The following is a 15,650-nucleotide window of genomic DNA, read 5'->3' on the forward strand; positions in this document are numbered from 1 at the left end:
TGAGTGTGAGAGCCACTGTCCGGGATGAAACATCCAAGATCCATAAGTACATCAAGGACAAGGCCCCAACAAATGACATGCTCAGCAAATGTCTCAGACAGTGGAGTGCAGAGGAAGAGGTGCTGGAGGAACCATCATGGGAGGACAAGCCCCTGCATGGGATATACCACCAGAACATAACTGAAGTGACTGAGCAGCCCTTGAGCACTAGAGTGATAGATCTACCACACCAGACAACTAGGTGGGAAACACCTCTAAAGGTAGCAGAGAATGATTGAGCCAAGATCCTGTGGGACTTCCAGATACAGACTGACAGAATGGAGATGAACCAACGGGACATTGTGGTGTTGGATAAACAGAGCAAAGTGATGGGAACATCAGGAAAAAGGAACATGAGAAACTAGAGAAATACCAGGGGCTCAAAAAAGAGCTGGAGAAGGTCTGGAAGGTGAATGTATCAGTGGTGCCCGTGGCCATCGGGGCACTCGGTAACCCCCAAACTAGAGGAGTGGCTACAGCAAATCCCAGGAAAAACATCAGAGATCTCAGTCCAGAAAAGTGCAGTACTAGGAACAGCAAAGATACTGTAGAACCCTCACGCTCCCAGGCCTCTGGTAGAGGTCCCGAGCGTGGAAAAGGATGAGACCGCCCGTGGAGGGTGAGGATGAGATTTATATATATAAACTAGAACTGACCTAATTTTATGTTTAATGTAAAATGTGATTATTTTGTGTCTGTGGACAGTGCCTGGAACCCTGCAAAGCATCATGGGTAATGAAGAAGAGGAGCAGTTGTGACCAGATGTGTCAGGTAAACCTGAATGGCCTATAACATAGTCTTGGTTTAGTACTGGTTAAATCCTGATCTAGTCCTGGTTTAGTCCTGGTTTAGTCCTCATTTAGTCCTGGTGTAGTCCTGGTTTAGTCCTGGTGTAGTCTATGTTTAATCCTAATTGGGCCCTGCTTTAGTCGTGGTTTAGTCCTGGTTTAGCCCATGTTTAGTCCTAGTTTAGCCTTGATTTAGTCATAGTTTAGTCCCAGTTTAGTCCATGTTTGATACTTGTTTAGTCCTGCTTTTGTCCTGGTGTAGTCCCACACTTGCAGTCAGTGTCCACCTGACATTAGGCCAAGTATAGTTGCAATATCATTTGTCACCTTCAGTGTTGGGCATCTTACTTCAAAAATGTAATTAGTTATAATTACAAGTTACTTCTCCCGAAAAGTAACTGAGTTAGTAACTCAGTTACTTTTTGGGAGAAGTAAAAAGTTACTAGGCAAAGTAACTACTCCGCGTTACTTATTATGTTAAAACAATAAAAACACAACAGATGTGAACCTTTAACATTTATTTCACTTAAAATATAAAAATAATTATATATAAAACATTTCATTTGAAGTGCAAATAAATCAACATGTCACACAATTTCAGACAATTGTACTTCAAGTATTTTCTTCATTAAAATAAACAATAACAATAAAGTGCCTTCAGTATAATACTGAAAGGATTCATTACCATGTTTTGTAAAACTAAGGCATTCAAATGTAAACCTGTAATAAAACCTTTAAGCTTCTCTGGCCACACACTGTGATTCTCTGTCCAGTATTCAAATATTAATCACCTCTGATCTGAGCCTGTTCCTCTTTGGAGAGAACACAGTCACGTTTCTGATCAAAACACAACTCGGACCCAATCAGCTGTCAATGCCCGAGTGGACAGGACATCATTTCCCATCATGCGTTACGCGTTTGTAATCCATGCAGGCGGCCACAGTCAGTGGAGAGCTGCTGCACTCCCCTCGCTCAAAAACTTCCCGTTACCGGTGCATAGGTTACGTCAGAGCAAGTCTGTGGCATCTTGGACACAAAACTAACCGGCACCCAAGCCTCCTCTTTCACCAAAGAAACACAACAGCGTTGCAGCTCCTCGGCTGAGAGACTCTGATGAAGAGCAGAGTGAACTCAATTAAAAGTAACGCGCCACATTTTATTGTCAGTAACGGTAACGGCGTTAGGACGCTGGGAAAAGTAATTACTTAGGTTACTCCATTACTGAAAAAGTAACGCATTTAGTAACGGCGTTATAGTTTAACTCCGTTATTCCCAACACTGGTCACCTTTCCTTTCATAATACCTTACTCCTCTCCCTTCCAGACTACATTTCCCATGATGCCATGGGAGTGCGTGGGCAGCTGTGACTTCCTGGTCTCTGCCCTGTCTCTGAAGCAGGGTCAGTGCCCAGGTCCAGACCGGGCTCAGGGGTTCGAGGCCGCCTGTGTCCAAAGCTGTACCCGGGACCAGGACTGTCCCAAGACCAGGAAATGCTGCTCCAACGGCTGCGGGCAAACCTGCCAGACCCCAGACCAGGTCTACAAGGGTCAGTCCTGGGTTAGCCCTAAGATAGACCAGGTTTAGTCCTGGGTTAGATCTGAGTTAGTCCTGGGATAGACCTGGTTTAGCCCTGGGTTAGACCTGGAATAGAGTTTAAGCCTAGTTTAGACGCTACAACTTAACAAAAAACATTTATATAAAAGAGTAATAGTAGTAGTAATAGTAGGAGTCGTAGTATTAGTTAAGAAGTTTCGTCCTGGTTCAGTCTTACTTAATCAGTTATCTGCTCCTGTAGGAGTGCCTGTGAAGCCCAGGAAGGAGCTGTGGTTCAGGGAGGAGTCGTCCGGGGAGCTGGAGGTTGGATGGTCATGTCGGTTCAGCATCTCGGTTGAGCCAGTGGTTTATGTCCTGCAGCGAAGGTGGAACTACGGCATTCAACCCAGCGAGGACAGCGCCACCACCTGGGAGGATGTGGCACAGGTGGGGGTTGGGCCCATAATGGTTTATAGGATTATTATTATTATTTATTAAGGCTGAACAATTTGGGGAAAATATCTAATTATGATTTTGATAATAAGCATTGTGATTAGATCTTTGATTTCTGTTTGAATTATTTATTTATACAGGAAGAGCCCATTGAGCGTAGCAGACTCTTTTTATGAGTGCCCTGTCAATACAATACAAACAAACAACTACAAACTAAACAAAAATACATGCATAGGTCCATTTAAAACATTAAAAACTGAAGCAGGTTTTTAATGAAACTAATTATTAAAGTGCATTAGTGGCACCAGTGTATCTAGTTTTACATGTGTTTGAAATATGTTCAATTTTTTTAAGAAAAATGACCAAAAGACCATTACCATTTCAGTTCTAGTGCGGCCAGTTTGTAGTCATAAACAATCATGAGAGCTTGTATTAAAAGTTCCCATATCAAAGTTCAACAAAAAAGTGAGATATTCAGGCGGTCTATCATCATAGTCTCGTATAAATACATTGTATACAGTGTCTTTCTCTTCTGACCGTGCACTGTATATGTAAATGGGCATAGCTAACTCACTAGCCACTGCGTTCCAAATAGGAAGTGAGCATGGATGCACTTCCAGCTCTATCAACTCAGTTCACTTTTACACCAAAAAAACGTCGCCCCTCTCCCTGTACCTGCTGCTGTGAGGCTTCTCATTCTGACCTTGAAATGTTCGTATTTCTACGAACATTTCATGATCCTGGTGTTTTTATTTCACTTTTGGCTCCATAAATCAAGATATGAGCATTAATAACAGACAAATCAGGTGTCTTCGTTCTCCGAGGTCACTCCCGCTAGTGTTAGCAACAAGTGTGATTGACAGCATTGCTAAGCACCCACTCCCTGCTAAACCAGTGGTGCGGGCGGGGAGGGGCGTTACCTTCAACAGCCTTGATCCGGATTGGCTCTTTGGTCACCATGATACTCGGTTAGTCGTAATTCCAAATGTGGAACTCGGCTCCAAATTGGACTCTATAACTGCGAGCCTCGATGAGCTTCAGAGTGTGTCTACAGGTTTCAAAGTAGAGGCTGAAAAATGTGTGTGTAAATTATATCTCCATAATCAGCACAGAAAGTATCTCACAGCCCTATTGTTATATCACCCACACATATGACAATAACCCCGCGTGTCCTTCCTCAGACTTCGTCCCCTTGGCTCATGACCTGGCTCCGGCCCGGGCGTTGGTATCAGTTCAGAGTCGCAGCTGTGAACTCTCAAGGCTCCAGAGGATTCACTGCCCCCAGCAAACACGTGCACTCCAGCACAGGTAACGCTACAAAAACATCTAACTAAAAGAGTAGCAGTAGTAGTAAGAGTAGTAGTCCCACAGATGATACAAGTTTAGACCTGTGATAGTTCTTTTAGTCACTGGTCCGTGGTTTATGGTTCAGAGCAATTTTAGTCCAGGTTTAGTCCTAATTTAGCTTTTGTTCAGTAGTAGTAGTGGTGATCGTAGTAGTAGTGGTGATCGTTGTAGTAATGGTGTTGTAGTAATGGTGTTGTAGTAGTAGTAGTAGCATTAGCATGAGTAGGAGGATCTCAGGACAAGGAATATTCTGGGATATTATCCATTTACTTGTTTTCTATGAATATTGGTTATTCTGTCCTGCTTTAGACTGGCTTTAATCCCCATTATAGTCTTGATTTAAACAGGTTTGAGTCCTGGTTTAGACTGGTTTTAGTCTTGGTTTAATCCTGGTTAGTAGTAGTAGACACACAGATGTTACAAGACACACTATTTGGTTAATTGACTGCAGATTGGTCAAAAAAAATCTCTTTGGAAGGACATCTGGTTTACTGTCTCACTGTTTTCATCCTGATCTCCTCCAGAGCCCTCTCCTCCTCCTCCCCCCTCCCACCTCCGAGTGTCCGACCTCAGCTTTGGTCTGGGTCGGTCTGCTTCAGCCCAAATTATTTGGGACCCCGCTGTAAACACCCCTGTAGACCCAGACCAGGACTGGGACCAGGATCAGGACCAGAACCAGGAGCAGGATCAGGACCAGAACCAGGAGCAGGATCAGGACCAGAACCAGGAGCAGGACCAGGACCAGGACCAGCAAATCCCGGTCCAGGTCTACTTAGTCTCATGGAGCTGGACTTCAGAGGAACCCAAACCCGGAACAAAACCAAGACCAGCGGAGAAGAAGAAGAGGAAGACTGTCAGAAAGGTGAGACCTGGTTTAGCCCTGGTTTAGAGCTTGTTTAGTCCACTTTTAGTGCCTTATTTACACCTTGGTTTAGTTTCCAGTTTAGTTTCTGGTTTAGTTCTGGTTAAATCCTGGTTTAGTCCCTGATTTAATCTCTGGTTTAGTCCTGGTTTAGTCTCGGGCTTAGTCCTGGTTTAGTCCTGGTTTAGTCCTGATTTAGTGCCTGGTTTAGTCCTGGTTTAGTCCCTGGTTTAGTCCTGGTTTAGTCCCTGGTTTAATCTCTGGTTTAGTCCTGGTTTAGTCCCTGGTCTAGTCCTGGTTTAGTCCTGGTTTAGTCCTGGTTTAGTCCCTGGTTTAGTCCTGGTTTAGTGTTGATTTAGTCCTGGTTTAGTCCTGATTTAGTCCCTGGTTTAGTCCTGGTTTAGTCCCTGGTTTAGTCCTGTTTAGGCTCTGGTCTAGTCTCTGGTCTAGTCCTGGTTTAGTCCCTGGTCTAGTCCTGGTTTAGTCCCTGGTTAGTCCCTGGTTTAGTCCTGGTTTAGTCTCTGGTTCAGTACTGGTTTAGTCCTGGTTTAGTCCTGGTTAGTCCCTGGTCTAGTCCTGTTGTCTTTTATTTAATATTGTAATATTTACAGTCTCTTCTCTGTGTCAGCCCTCTCTGTCCCTCTCGAGTCTGCGTCAGAACAGGACGTACTCTGTGGAAGTTCAGGCGGTTTCGTTTTGGAGACAAAATCTTCTCAAATCTAAAAAATCTACAATTCAATTCAGCACTCACAGTAAGTATGCCAGATGCCCTCCCCTCCTCATCCAGCTACATCCTTGTGTGTCAGATGCCCTCCCATCCTCTTATATCCCTGTAGTATTAGACTGAGATGGGGACAGGTCATATGTCTCTAGTTAATCTGCAGATGTTGTGGTGTGTTGGATAAATGTAGCAGCAGAATGAAGCTCGTCACTAATAAAAATCAGGGAAAACACATTTGTGGATTTGCCTTTTGGAGATAAAACTTGAATATTGTCTCTCCACAGCTCTTGGCCCTCCTTCTGCTCGATTGTCTCAGTCTGATTCCTTTTTAAATGTTGGGACTCCATTTTACCAGGATGGAGAACTCAGAGTTTACCTGTACTGGAAAAAAGGTACTGACAAAACATTAAAGTACAATGTTATTCCTCACTTACCATTGGAATTATTCACCGCAATGAGTTTATAAGCACTGTTCACAGATAGATGATGACAACTAGCATACTAAAGTGCACTTCCTGATTCTCTGACAACAAAACACTTTATAATTAAATGCAGACAGTACACAGTGGACTTATTTTGACCTCAAAAGCTGCTTTTACAATATATCTGTACTGGGGCAAGACACATTTAGCTCAAATACATGCGGAAAAATTGTGTGCAGGCCCTTTTAAAGCTGCATTATGTAACGTTTCTGATGAAGGTGCTTGTTTCCATGGTGATGTTATGACTTTGACTGCAATGCTCCGTGGTATTGCACTGTTATCTAGTATCTTAATTACATGAGTTGTTTTTATTGCTGAAAAAATACTTACCCTGGTAACGTCAGCCTGATCTGTCTCCAGTCCATTGACTTAAATGTCATACTGTGGAACATTCTAGGCAAAGCAAAAACATCTAACAGGTGTTGGAGCCTCGACCAGAAAAGTCACATAGTGCAACTTTTTTTAGATTTGTATTTTATTTAGCAAAATAAAACCTTGACAAAAATACTGACAAAGTAATAGTCCAATGAGGTTCATCTGGTCTTCAATTAATATATTATTATTTATTTATTTATTAATTTATAATTTATTAGTAGATTCTTTTTCCAGACCAAGGTTTAGTTTGTTTTCATCCCTGACAGTTTGGGCTGCTCACTAGCGCTCTTCCTCACAGTGGTCACATGATGCTGCTGTGACGTGTCCATTCAGCTGGTTTAAACAGGGTTTGGTGCTGTCTTCCTACCGATGGTGGCAGGATGACAGCGCCATCTGCATTCCAACTTCTTCGAGATGGTATCCCAGGTGTGTGAGAATAAAAAGGCCCCCTCATCCTGGTTTAAAGTCCCGTGGGCATGTTTCCATATTTCGATTACCTCTTTAATCCTGTGACAATGTTTGTTGTCGTCTGTCCCAATGATGTTTGTTCCGTCGCTGTCCATAACTTACTCTCACACACCTGGGATACTGAAGAAGTCAGACTGCAGATGGCGCTGTCGTCCTACCTTCACCAGTAGGAAGACAGCACTACTTGATCTGGAAAAAGAATCTATTCAAATAACTGACAAAATAATTTTAGCACACATTTTCACAGACCCTTCAGAGTTTTACAAAGTCCAGTGGAGTCCTGAACACTGCAGCCACAACCTGACCAAAGAGATGCAGAAAACTGTCACGGAGGTAAAACATATTTACTTTTTAATCAGTGTTAAATAAAACCAGTGTTACTTGTTTTACTTTAATTATATCCATTGTTCCTTTCATTCATTTATGTTTTGATTTCATTAATCGACAAAATAACCTTCATATATTACCACATTTTATTTAGTTTTAGTCATAGTTCACTAGTTTTGACGAAAATGTTTTAGTCGATGAATTCATAGACTGTATATATAAAAGGACATAGCTAACCTGCTAGCTGCAGCGCTCCAAGTAGGAAGTGATCATGGGCGCACTTCCGGCTCCATCGACCCTGGCTCCAATTCACTTTACATTGAAAAATTGTCACCCCTCTCTTTGTAACTGCTGAGTCTCGTCATTTTGGTCTTAAAATGTTCATATTAACCCGCTCTACATGATCCTGGGGTTTTTATTTTGGTATTTTGCCCGTGATTCAAGATATGAATATTAATAACAGACAAATCAGGCGCCTTCTTTTCTCAAGTCACTCCCGCTAGCATTAGCAACAGGTTTGCATGACAGCGTTGCTAGGTGCCCACTCGCTGCTAAACCGGCAATACGGGTGGGAAGGGGCGTTACCTTCAGCAGCCTCACTCTGGCTTGGCTCTTTGGTTGCTCGTGCTTCCACATTCGCCCCTTAGTCCACTTCTTTATATAGACTATGGATGAAATTAACACTTTTTAAAATTCGATGTCCATCAATTGTATTATTTTTGTCTGTATTATATTTCTTAAAGGAGAGTTTTGTGAGTCTGCCGGGGTTGCTGTTCTCCTGTAAGTACAGAGTGGTTCTACAGCGAGTCCAGACCAAGACGGGTTCCAAGTCCAAATCCGAGTTTGAGTCCTGGTCTGGTTCTAAGTCCAAGTCTGAAACCAAGACCTTTTTAACTCCGAGTTGTTCCATGGTTCAAGCCAAAAGTGTGAAACCGATCAACTGCACTGAACAAACAGGTGAGGGTATATTAAAATTTAACAATCCAATATTACGCAAATGTAATAATGTTACCTCCTCAAAAACATACCTGGAGTTGTTTCATTCACACATGTTTGAGTAAGACTTTATACATCTCCAAAGCTCAAAATGCTCCGATCCACCTTGTGATGTCATGAAGTGGTAGTTTTCAGGTTAAAAGATAGCGTTTACCTTTTGTTTAGCAGAAATTGCTAAATTCCAGAGCTCCAGTGATGGTGAAAGGAGTTTAAAAACACAGTGGAGCACTTCCTGTATTGCCACATGACATCACAAGGTGAAATCGAGAGTTTTCTGTTTGAGAAAAAAAACTCAAATATACAGGGTTTGTGTGTTAAACATGTGTGAATGTAACAAAACAACTAAGGTTTTAGTAGATTTGACTTTTGTTTAAACAGGACCAAGTTTGAAGAAGGACCAGCAGCAGCAGCCAATCAGCAAGAAGTACTGAGACCAAGAAGTACTGAAACCAAGAAGTACTGAGACAAAGTTTAAATTGAAGATTTGTTTTTTCATTATACACTGTTTTAGACCTGATTCAGACCCTGATTTAGTCTCTGATGTAGATCCTGGTTTAAGTCCTGGTTCAGACCTGATTAAATCCTGGTTTAGTCCCTGGTTTAGTCTTGTTTTTTAGCTCTGGTGTGTTCATGGTTTAGTCCCTGGTCTAGTCCTGGTTTAGTCCTAGGACAATGAATTTAACCCAGGGGTGGGCAAACTTTTGACACACGGGCCACAGTGGGTTCTAAAATTTGACAGAGGGGCGGGGCCAGGATATATATATATGTATATATGACATTGGAGATTTGGTCTGTAACATGTAGCAAAGCATGAAAATACAAGGCTCATTGTACAAATTGTTTTCCAAATGCATTAATTAAATGAATAATTAATTTATTAAATTTCAGCAGAAAAACTCGCATTCAGTTTTATCAAGTGCCAAAAGATCAACAATTTGTAAATTGAACAAGGTTTACCCTTGTTCAATTTACCCTATTTTAATATCATTTGGTTTCGTTTGGCAGGCCGGATGAATAAGCCCAAAGGGCTGTGTGTGGCCCTTTAAGTCTGATTTAAGGTATCTTTTACTAAACTAATATAAAATCATAACCACAACAAATTGAAATATATAAAGTTATTTTTCCCAAATATCTTCTTCCTTTTGTTGACTTGCTGAATAATGCCATTTCTATTAGTGAAAATAGCGACTAAACTGCATGTGTATTCTCCATTGAGTTTGTCTATATTAAACCTGACTCTTGTCCCTGTAAATGTTGTACATATAAAACATATTTATTTCTTTTTGTGAAACTGTGTTTTCAAACCTGAATAATTCTGTATAAAGATTTAACCTAAAAACGTTTGTTGTTTCTCTGTGTTCATGCGAAGTGCCCAGGTTTAGAACAGTAGAGAAGCAAAGCAGAGCCAAGTATGGGTAAAGATCGCACTGAGACGCCTCTGTGATGTACTGAAGTTGGTGCACATGCACCTGTAGTTACTGTGTCATTATGTACATAAGGTGACCAGGAATCCTGAAAGTAAGCAACACGTTTCACTTCACAGAGGGTGAAAAAGATGAAATTGCGGTGTTGGAAAAAAAAAGTTTCAAGACAATTGCCACTAAAATGCAATGAAAAAACTTGCCTTACATACGGGACATGTTCTGCACCAGACCACAAAAACAAGGTGAGAACATAGACACATATAGCACTGATTTGAAAAATAAATCTAAAGACTGAATTTGGAGCCCATGATTCACTGGTGTGTGACAGAATAGTATGTGGTATAATAAACCATCAAGTTAGAGGTAGACTTACGTGAAGCAGACTTTAGAAAAAGCTCTGGATATCTGCCGAGCAAGTGAGATCACAACCAGCCAAGTCAAAACGCTAACTGAAGAAGTAGAAGTGAACAAGCTGAGAGTCAGGACAAAAGACACTAGCAGTACACAAAAACAGGAAACGTTGAACAAAAAGAGACACTGTAACTTATGCGGATGTAAAAATGGAAAAATCTGTTTTGCATATGCTTAAAATGCAATGTATGCCATAAGAAAAAATAATTTTGCCAAAATATGTACAGCACAGGACCTGTGTAAACAATATGGAAAGAAAGTTCACACTGTTTAGCAAAGTGAAAATGAAAACGAAATGTTCCTGGAGACTCTCAAAGGAGAATAACAAAAATGTTTCTGAAGTGGAGTCCACTGATACAATCCCAGCACAAAACATATGGATGGAAAAATTCAACATAAAGAATAAAGTTGTGACATTTAAGATGGACACCAGTGCGGATTGCACCAAAAGACATTTTGCCATACTGGACATTTAAGGATGAGGTCATATTTTCTGGACTGATGTTTAAAGCTGATCCCTGCACAGCTAAGACAAGAAATGCTGGAGAAAAGTCACACTTAGGAGTGAGTCACACTTAGGAGCGGTTAAGTGTAAAAAGAGAGCTAGAGACATTTTGTATTGGCCAAACATGTCAGCACACACTGAGCAAACGGTGTTACAGTGTGTAGTGTGCAACCAATACACATCCACTACTTTCACAAGAGGGCACTGATCTCTTTCACTACAATGGAGTTTTATTCTGTGTGTAGCTCATGAAATTGAAGGACACTACTAGCCACAGTGTCATACTGGCAATTAAGTCAGTGTTTGCTGTGCTAATATCAGATAATGGTCCTCAGTATGCCAGTGCTGAGTTCAAAGAGTTTGCAGAAAGCTGGCAGCTCGGACACGTCATTTCCAGTCCCACACATGCTCACTCCAATGGACAGGCTGAAAAAACAGTAGACTCTAAAAAATCTGGTGGAGAAAACCGAGTGCAGCAAAGGTGACCCTTACGTTTCACTTTTGGAGTACAGGAATACACCTTTGGAGAATGTAGGAATATTCCCAACACAGTTGCTCATGGGATGCTGGCTAAAAGGAAAACTCCCAACATCTATGTCACTGCTCACTCCAGATCAGACAGGGTTCATCAGCAACTGAAAGAAAAGCAGATAAAGCAGAAACTGTATTTTGACAGACAAACAAGGACACTGCCTGACTTGCAAGATGGAGAGAATGTTCAGATGCAACAAGGACAGTCGTGGCAGCCAGCTTTGGTCCTGCACAAACACAAGCTGCAACGTTTGTTTGTGGTTCATACACCTGATGGTAGAGTGTACAGGAGGAACAGGAAACACTCACATAAAACAGAGGAGGAAACCTTGACAACAGATGGACAGGACACTCAAATGCAAACAAGTGATTCAGAGACTTTTCAGACAGAATCATCTGATCATAATGTTAATGCACATGACACACACAGACTGAAAACCTGAAAACCAGATCTAGTAGAGCAGTAAAAACACCTGCTAGATACAATGTAACTGTAAAATTTAGTTTTCAGTAAAGACAAGTCTCAGTTAAAATGGTTATTGTAAACAGGAGTTCTAAGTTATGTAAAATGTGATTGTGGATTTGGTTTAACATGTTATCTGAAGAAGAAAAAAAAAGAAATGTTTTGCACTTTGATTTAAAATGTACTTTTCAATATGTGGTACTACTGTGACAGCTATAATTGTACATTTAAACCTTGTTAAAAAAGGGGGATGTGGTGTATTGAAGTTGGTGCACATGCACCTGTAGTTACCGTGTTATTATGTATGTACGTAAGGGCGCTCCCTTATGTACATACATAATAACACAGTAACTAGTTATTGTGTTATTATACCACATGAAACAAGAAGCTGACTAGCATTAAAAAACTTTTCTTAAAAATAATCCCCCATCAAGCCTCCTGAGCCTTAACATAACAGGCTCCACCTGTTTGCAGCTCGGAGCACAGCCCCAGGGAGTGCCATGCTCTGCAGCCTCTTTCCCAGGAGGCCTCCAGTCCTCAAGGGAGAACATGCAGCCTACTTTATTAAATTTTGTGATTGCTGCATATGAGCAGAGAGGTGGCAGATAAACTGTGTTGTCGATCTGTCTAATAACTTACACACATATATGCAGTATATGTGTAGTGTTCTCTGGTTTATAGACTATGAATGTAAAAATTATATTGTTACCTCTGTCTCTGTTATTATGTTTTTCAGAAGGTATATTTTTTATAAGTTATGAAGTAGCTACAATTGAGAAAAAATCACCTTGAACGTTATATTTGCCTATTGATATTCAGTCTAAACAGGAAGAAATGGCTGCGTCGACGACATCTTGACTTTTCTTCTATTAAATAATAAATAATTAAAAATAACGTATCTAACGTACGTATCATACGTGCAAAGACAGAGGTTTGTTTGTTTTTTTTTTGTTTTTTTTTATTAAACGTTATTATTACAAAACACGTTGAGGTAATAACATATAAACAATCAACAAGCAATCAAACATGGGGAACACAGCTTCTGTAAGGCACAAAAAGGAGCACACCATATCTAGACCACAGAGCCAAAATCAAAACAAAAGGACCTGAGACATCGAACACAATTTTTTTTTGGCATAGACAGATTTAAGCAATTTCAAGGAGGAGTAAAATTGTTTAAATTCATTCATAAAATGTTGAAAGCAGGGGGCAGAGTCTCTCCATTTACAACAATGAATATGGTATTTAGCCAATAGGAAATCAACATTCACAGTGTCAATTACATTTTTATTCACATTGTTCACACAATATAAAATATGATTAACATTTAAATTTGGGAAGTTTGGGATTTTAAGGGATAGCCACTCTCTAATGTCACGCCAGAATTTCTTGGACAAGGGACAGGTGAAAAAGAGATGTTCCATGGTTTCTTCAGGGAAATCACAAAAGGTACAGCCTGACTTCTCAAATTTGAACCGCTTATTAAGGAAATTTGACACTGGGTAAATTCTATGACAAATTTTGAATTGTGTTTCTTTTACTTTAGGTGGAATTGGCAATTTAATGCAATATGACAATGCCTCTTCCGGCAGATTGTTTTTTATCATAATCATGGAAAAGTATGGACTGAATGCATTTGTAATATATTTTTTGTTACATGCTTTCTCTAACAATTTGAGATGGTCGATTTTTAAGCTTGGTAGAGACGATTTAACACTGGAATGAATAATGGTATTTTGGATAAGGTGTATTAATGCTGTTGGAATAGCTTTACAAATTTGGAGATAATCTCTGTTTGTACAAGCGAAATGGAATCGGTCAGTCCAGTAACATCCCATTACAGTCCATTAAATCAGTTACAAACAGAATTCCATTTTTAACCCATTCAGGTTTGAATATTGATTTCCTGTTAACTAATACTGACCTATTGTTCCATTGGACCGACCCATGTGGAGTGAAATTATGTGTGAATATCATTTTCCAATAGCGCAAAATTTGACTGTGATAATTTGACAGAGCAAATGGAATCTTGGTTATTTCAAAGTCGCACCTCAATAAGAAATCTAGACCACCAAATTTATCAAAAATGGCCCTTGGAATGTGAAACCACATGGAATTGGGTGAAGCAAAAAAGGCCTTTAACCAATTGACTCTGAATGATCCAATCAAGGCCTCAAAATCCAAAGCTTTTACGCCACCATTTTTATATTCTTTAACTAATTGGGATCTCTTTAAGTAGTGCGTTTTATTTCTCCATATAAATTGAAAAATCACTGAATTGGCCTTTTTAATGTTGTTATTTGAGATAAAAAGAGAATGACAAGGGTATATTAACTTTGACACATCTTCAGCTTTGGATAAAAGAACTCTTCCAAAAATTGTGAGATCTCTTATGAGCCACTGATCAAAAGACCTCTTCATATCACCAACACACTTTTCTATGTTAACTTCCTCCATTTTTATAGGATCTTTAAAAATTGTTAAGCCCAAATATTTGACCTCAGATTTTACATTAATGGAGTCTATAGTGCTTTCCAGGCAGGAATGAATTGGAAGCAGTTCACACTTGTTAAGGTTAAGAGATAGACCTGAAGCCTCAGAGAAGGCAAGGATCAGTTTTAATGCAGTGCTAACCATAGATTTGTCTCTAAAAAACACTGCTGTATCATCCGCAAATGCAAAGACAGAGGTGGAAGTGCGGTCTGTGCTGTAGGCCTGTCCCATTTCGGCAAGATGGCGGCTACACTGAGGAGTACACATTCTCAGCCAGGTACTTCGAAGAGTACTTGGAATTGGTGAATTGGGACACGGCTGCTGTCTGTGCACTTACGTTACATAGCTTACGTTACGTCACCTAGCAACAGTGACCGTTGTTGAATCATGACCAAAACATGTAAAATGGACACTGAAAAAATGTGTTTTAATTTTTAATTCTTTATTATTTCATAGAGGAAGAGTCAAGGTGTCGTCGCAGGTGTTTATTTCTGTTTATATTGAAGGAAGTAAGGAATTCATCTTTCCCTTTGAATATCAATAGGCAAACATAACGTTATATGTGATTTCTTCCCAATTGTAACTAGTATTACATAACTGTAAGAAAATATACATTGTTTCTCCCATAGAAGAAGACACATGCGGTGCATGATGGGATATAGCAGTGCCCAAAGTCTGCTCGGACACACGTTTGTTCATGGCCGATGTCCATGGAAACGCAGGGCACATTTGGCGGCTGCATTCATCGGGTGAATGAAATGGGAAAGGCCTTGTCGCGCCGGAAGTGACGTAAGTGCCCTCCGACGCAAGCACATGTCTTGTCCACCTGTCATCCATGCCCATCTGAAAACGGAGACTCACCGGTGTTCAGTCACATCTGCAGGAAAGATTGGGAGGTGTGTCTTCTGGATCCCAGGCAATTAAAAAAAAACAGTTTCTCAAAATATCCATAATATCCTAATAGGCCTATGTCAACAAAATAAAGGGATGCATTTAAATCAGGATCTTTTTTTTTTTTATTCAGGATTATTGGGATTATTTATGGAGCCTATATATTTTTATGGGAAAATATTAACTGGTGAAAAACATGTAATTATATAGGCCAAGTAAACAAGTTTCAAACTGACATAGCAAAATTCAAGATTTTTTTCCCAAAGGCAATAGTATATCCATGCCTCTTTTTTCTTCTAAATTATTTTGGTGCATTATGGGTAACATGTGTATCCTTGGTAAATTAACCACCTTCTAACCACACAGAGGACACATGCCAGAGTAGTGAGTGATTACCTCAAGGATGTTGGGGAAACTATGTAATTACTATTAACTAGTGGCAAATCCATACTGTATACCTCTGTATTTTTATACAGGATATCGGTCTGGGCACCACTCCCTCGTTGTGCCTCGAGCCAGACAGTAGGCTACTGTGCAATCA

At 40.2% G+C, this 15,650-nt stretch overlaps 1 protein-coding gene across 1 annotated transcript in view; it reads left to right on the forward strand.

Annotated features, from left to right (window-relative positions):
• anos1a (anosmin 1a) overlaps window positions 1–8,829 on the forward strand; it is a 17,407-nt gene extending 8,578 nt beyond the window's left edge. Inside the window, exons 3-13 of the mRNA XM_055228747.1 lie at window positions 745–810; window positions 2,151–2,373; window positions 2,623–2,807; window positions 3,995–4,121; window positions 4,685–4,821; window positions 4,894–5,022; window positions 5,651–5,774; window positions 6,028–6,135; window positions 7,316–7,401; window positions 8,139–8,352; window positions 8,770–8,829. Of these exons, the coding sequence (XP_055084722.1) occupies window positions 745–810; window positions 2,151–2,373; window positions 2,623–2,807; window positions 3,995–4,121; window positions 4,685–4,821; window positions 4,894–5,022; window positions 5,651–5,774; window positions 6,028–6,135; window positions 7,316–7,401; window positions 8,139–8,352; window positions 8,770–8,822 (1,452 nt within the window). The 3' untranslated portion in view covers window positions 8,823–8,829. The remainder of the gene's footprint in view (window positions 1–744; window positions 811–2,150; window positions 2,374–2,622; window positions 2,808–3,994; window positions 4,122–4,684; window positions 4,822–4,893; window positions 5,023–5,650; window positions 5,775–6,027; window positions 6,136–7,315; window positions 7,402–8,138; window positions 8,353–8,769) is intronic.
• Window positions 8,830–15,650: the final 6,821 nt, after the last annotated feature.

Source organism: Periophthalmus magnuspinnatus, chromosome 2 (assembly GCF_009829125.3).
Source record: "Periophthalmus magnuspinnatus isolate fPerMag1 chromosome 2, fPerMag1.2.pri, whole genome shotgun sequence".
In the NCBI taxonomy this organism is placed as follows: Eukaryota; Metazoa; Chordata; class Actinopteri; order Gobiiformes; family Gobiidae; genus Periophthalmus; species Periophthalmus magnuspinnatus.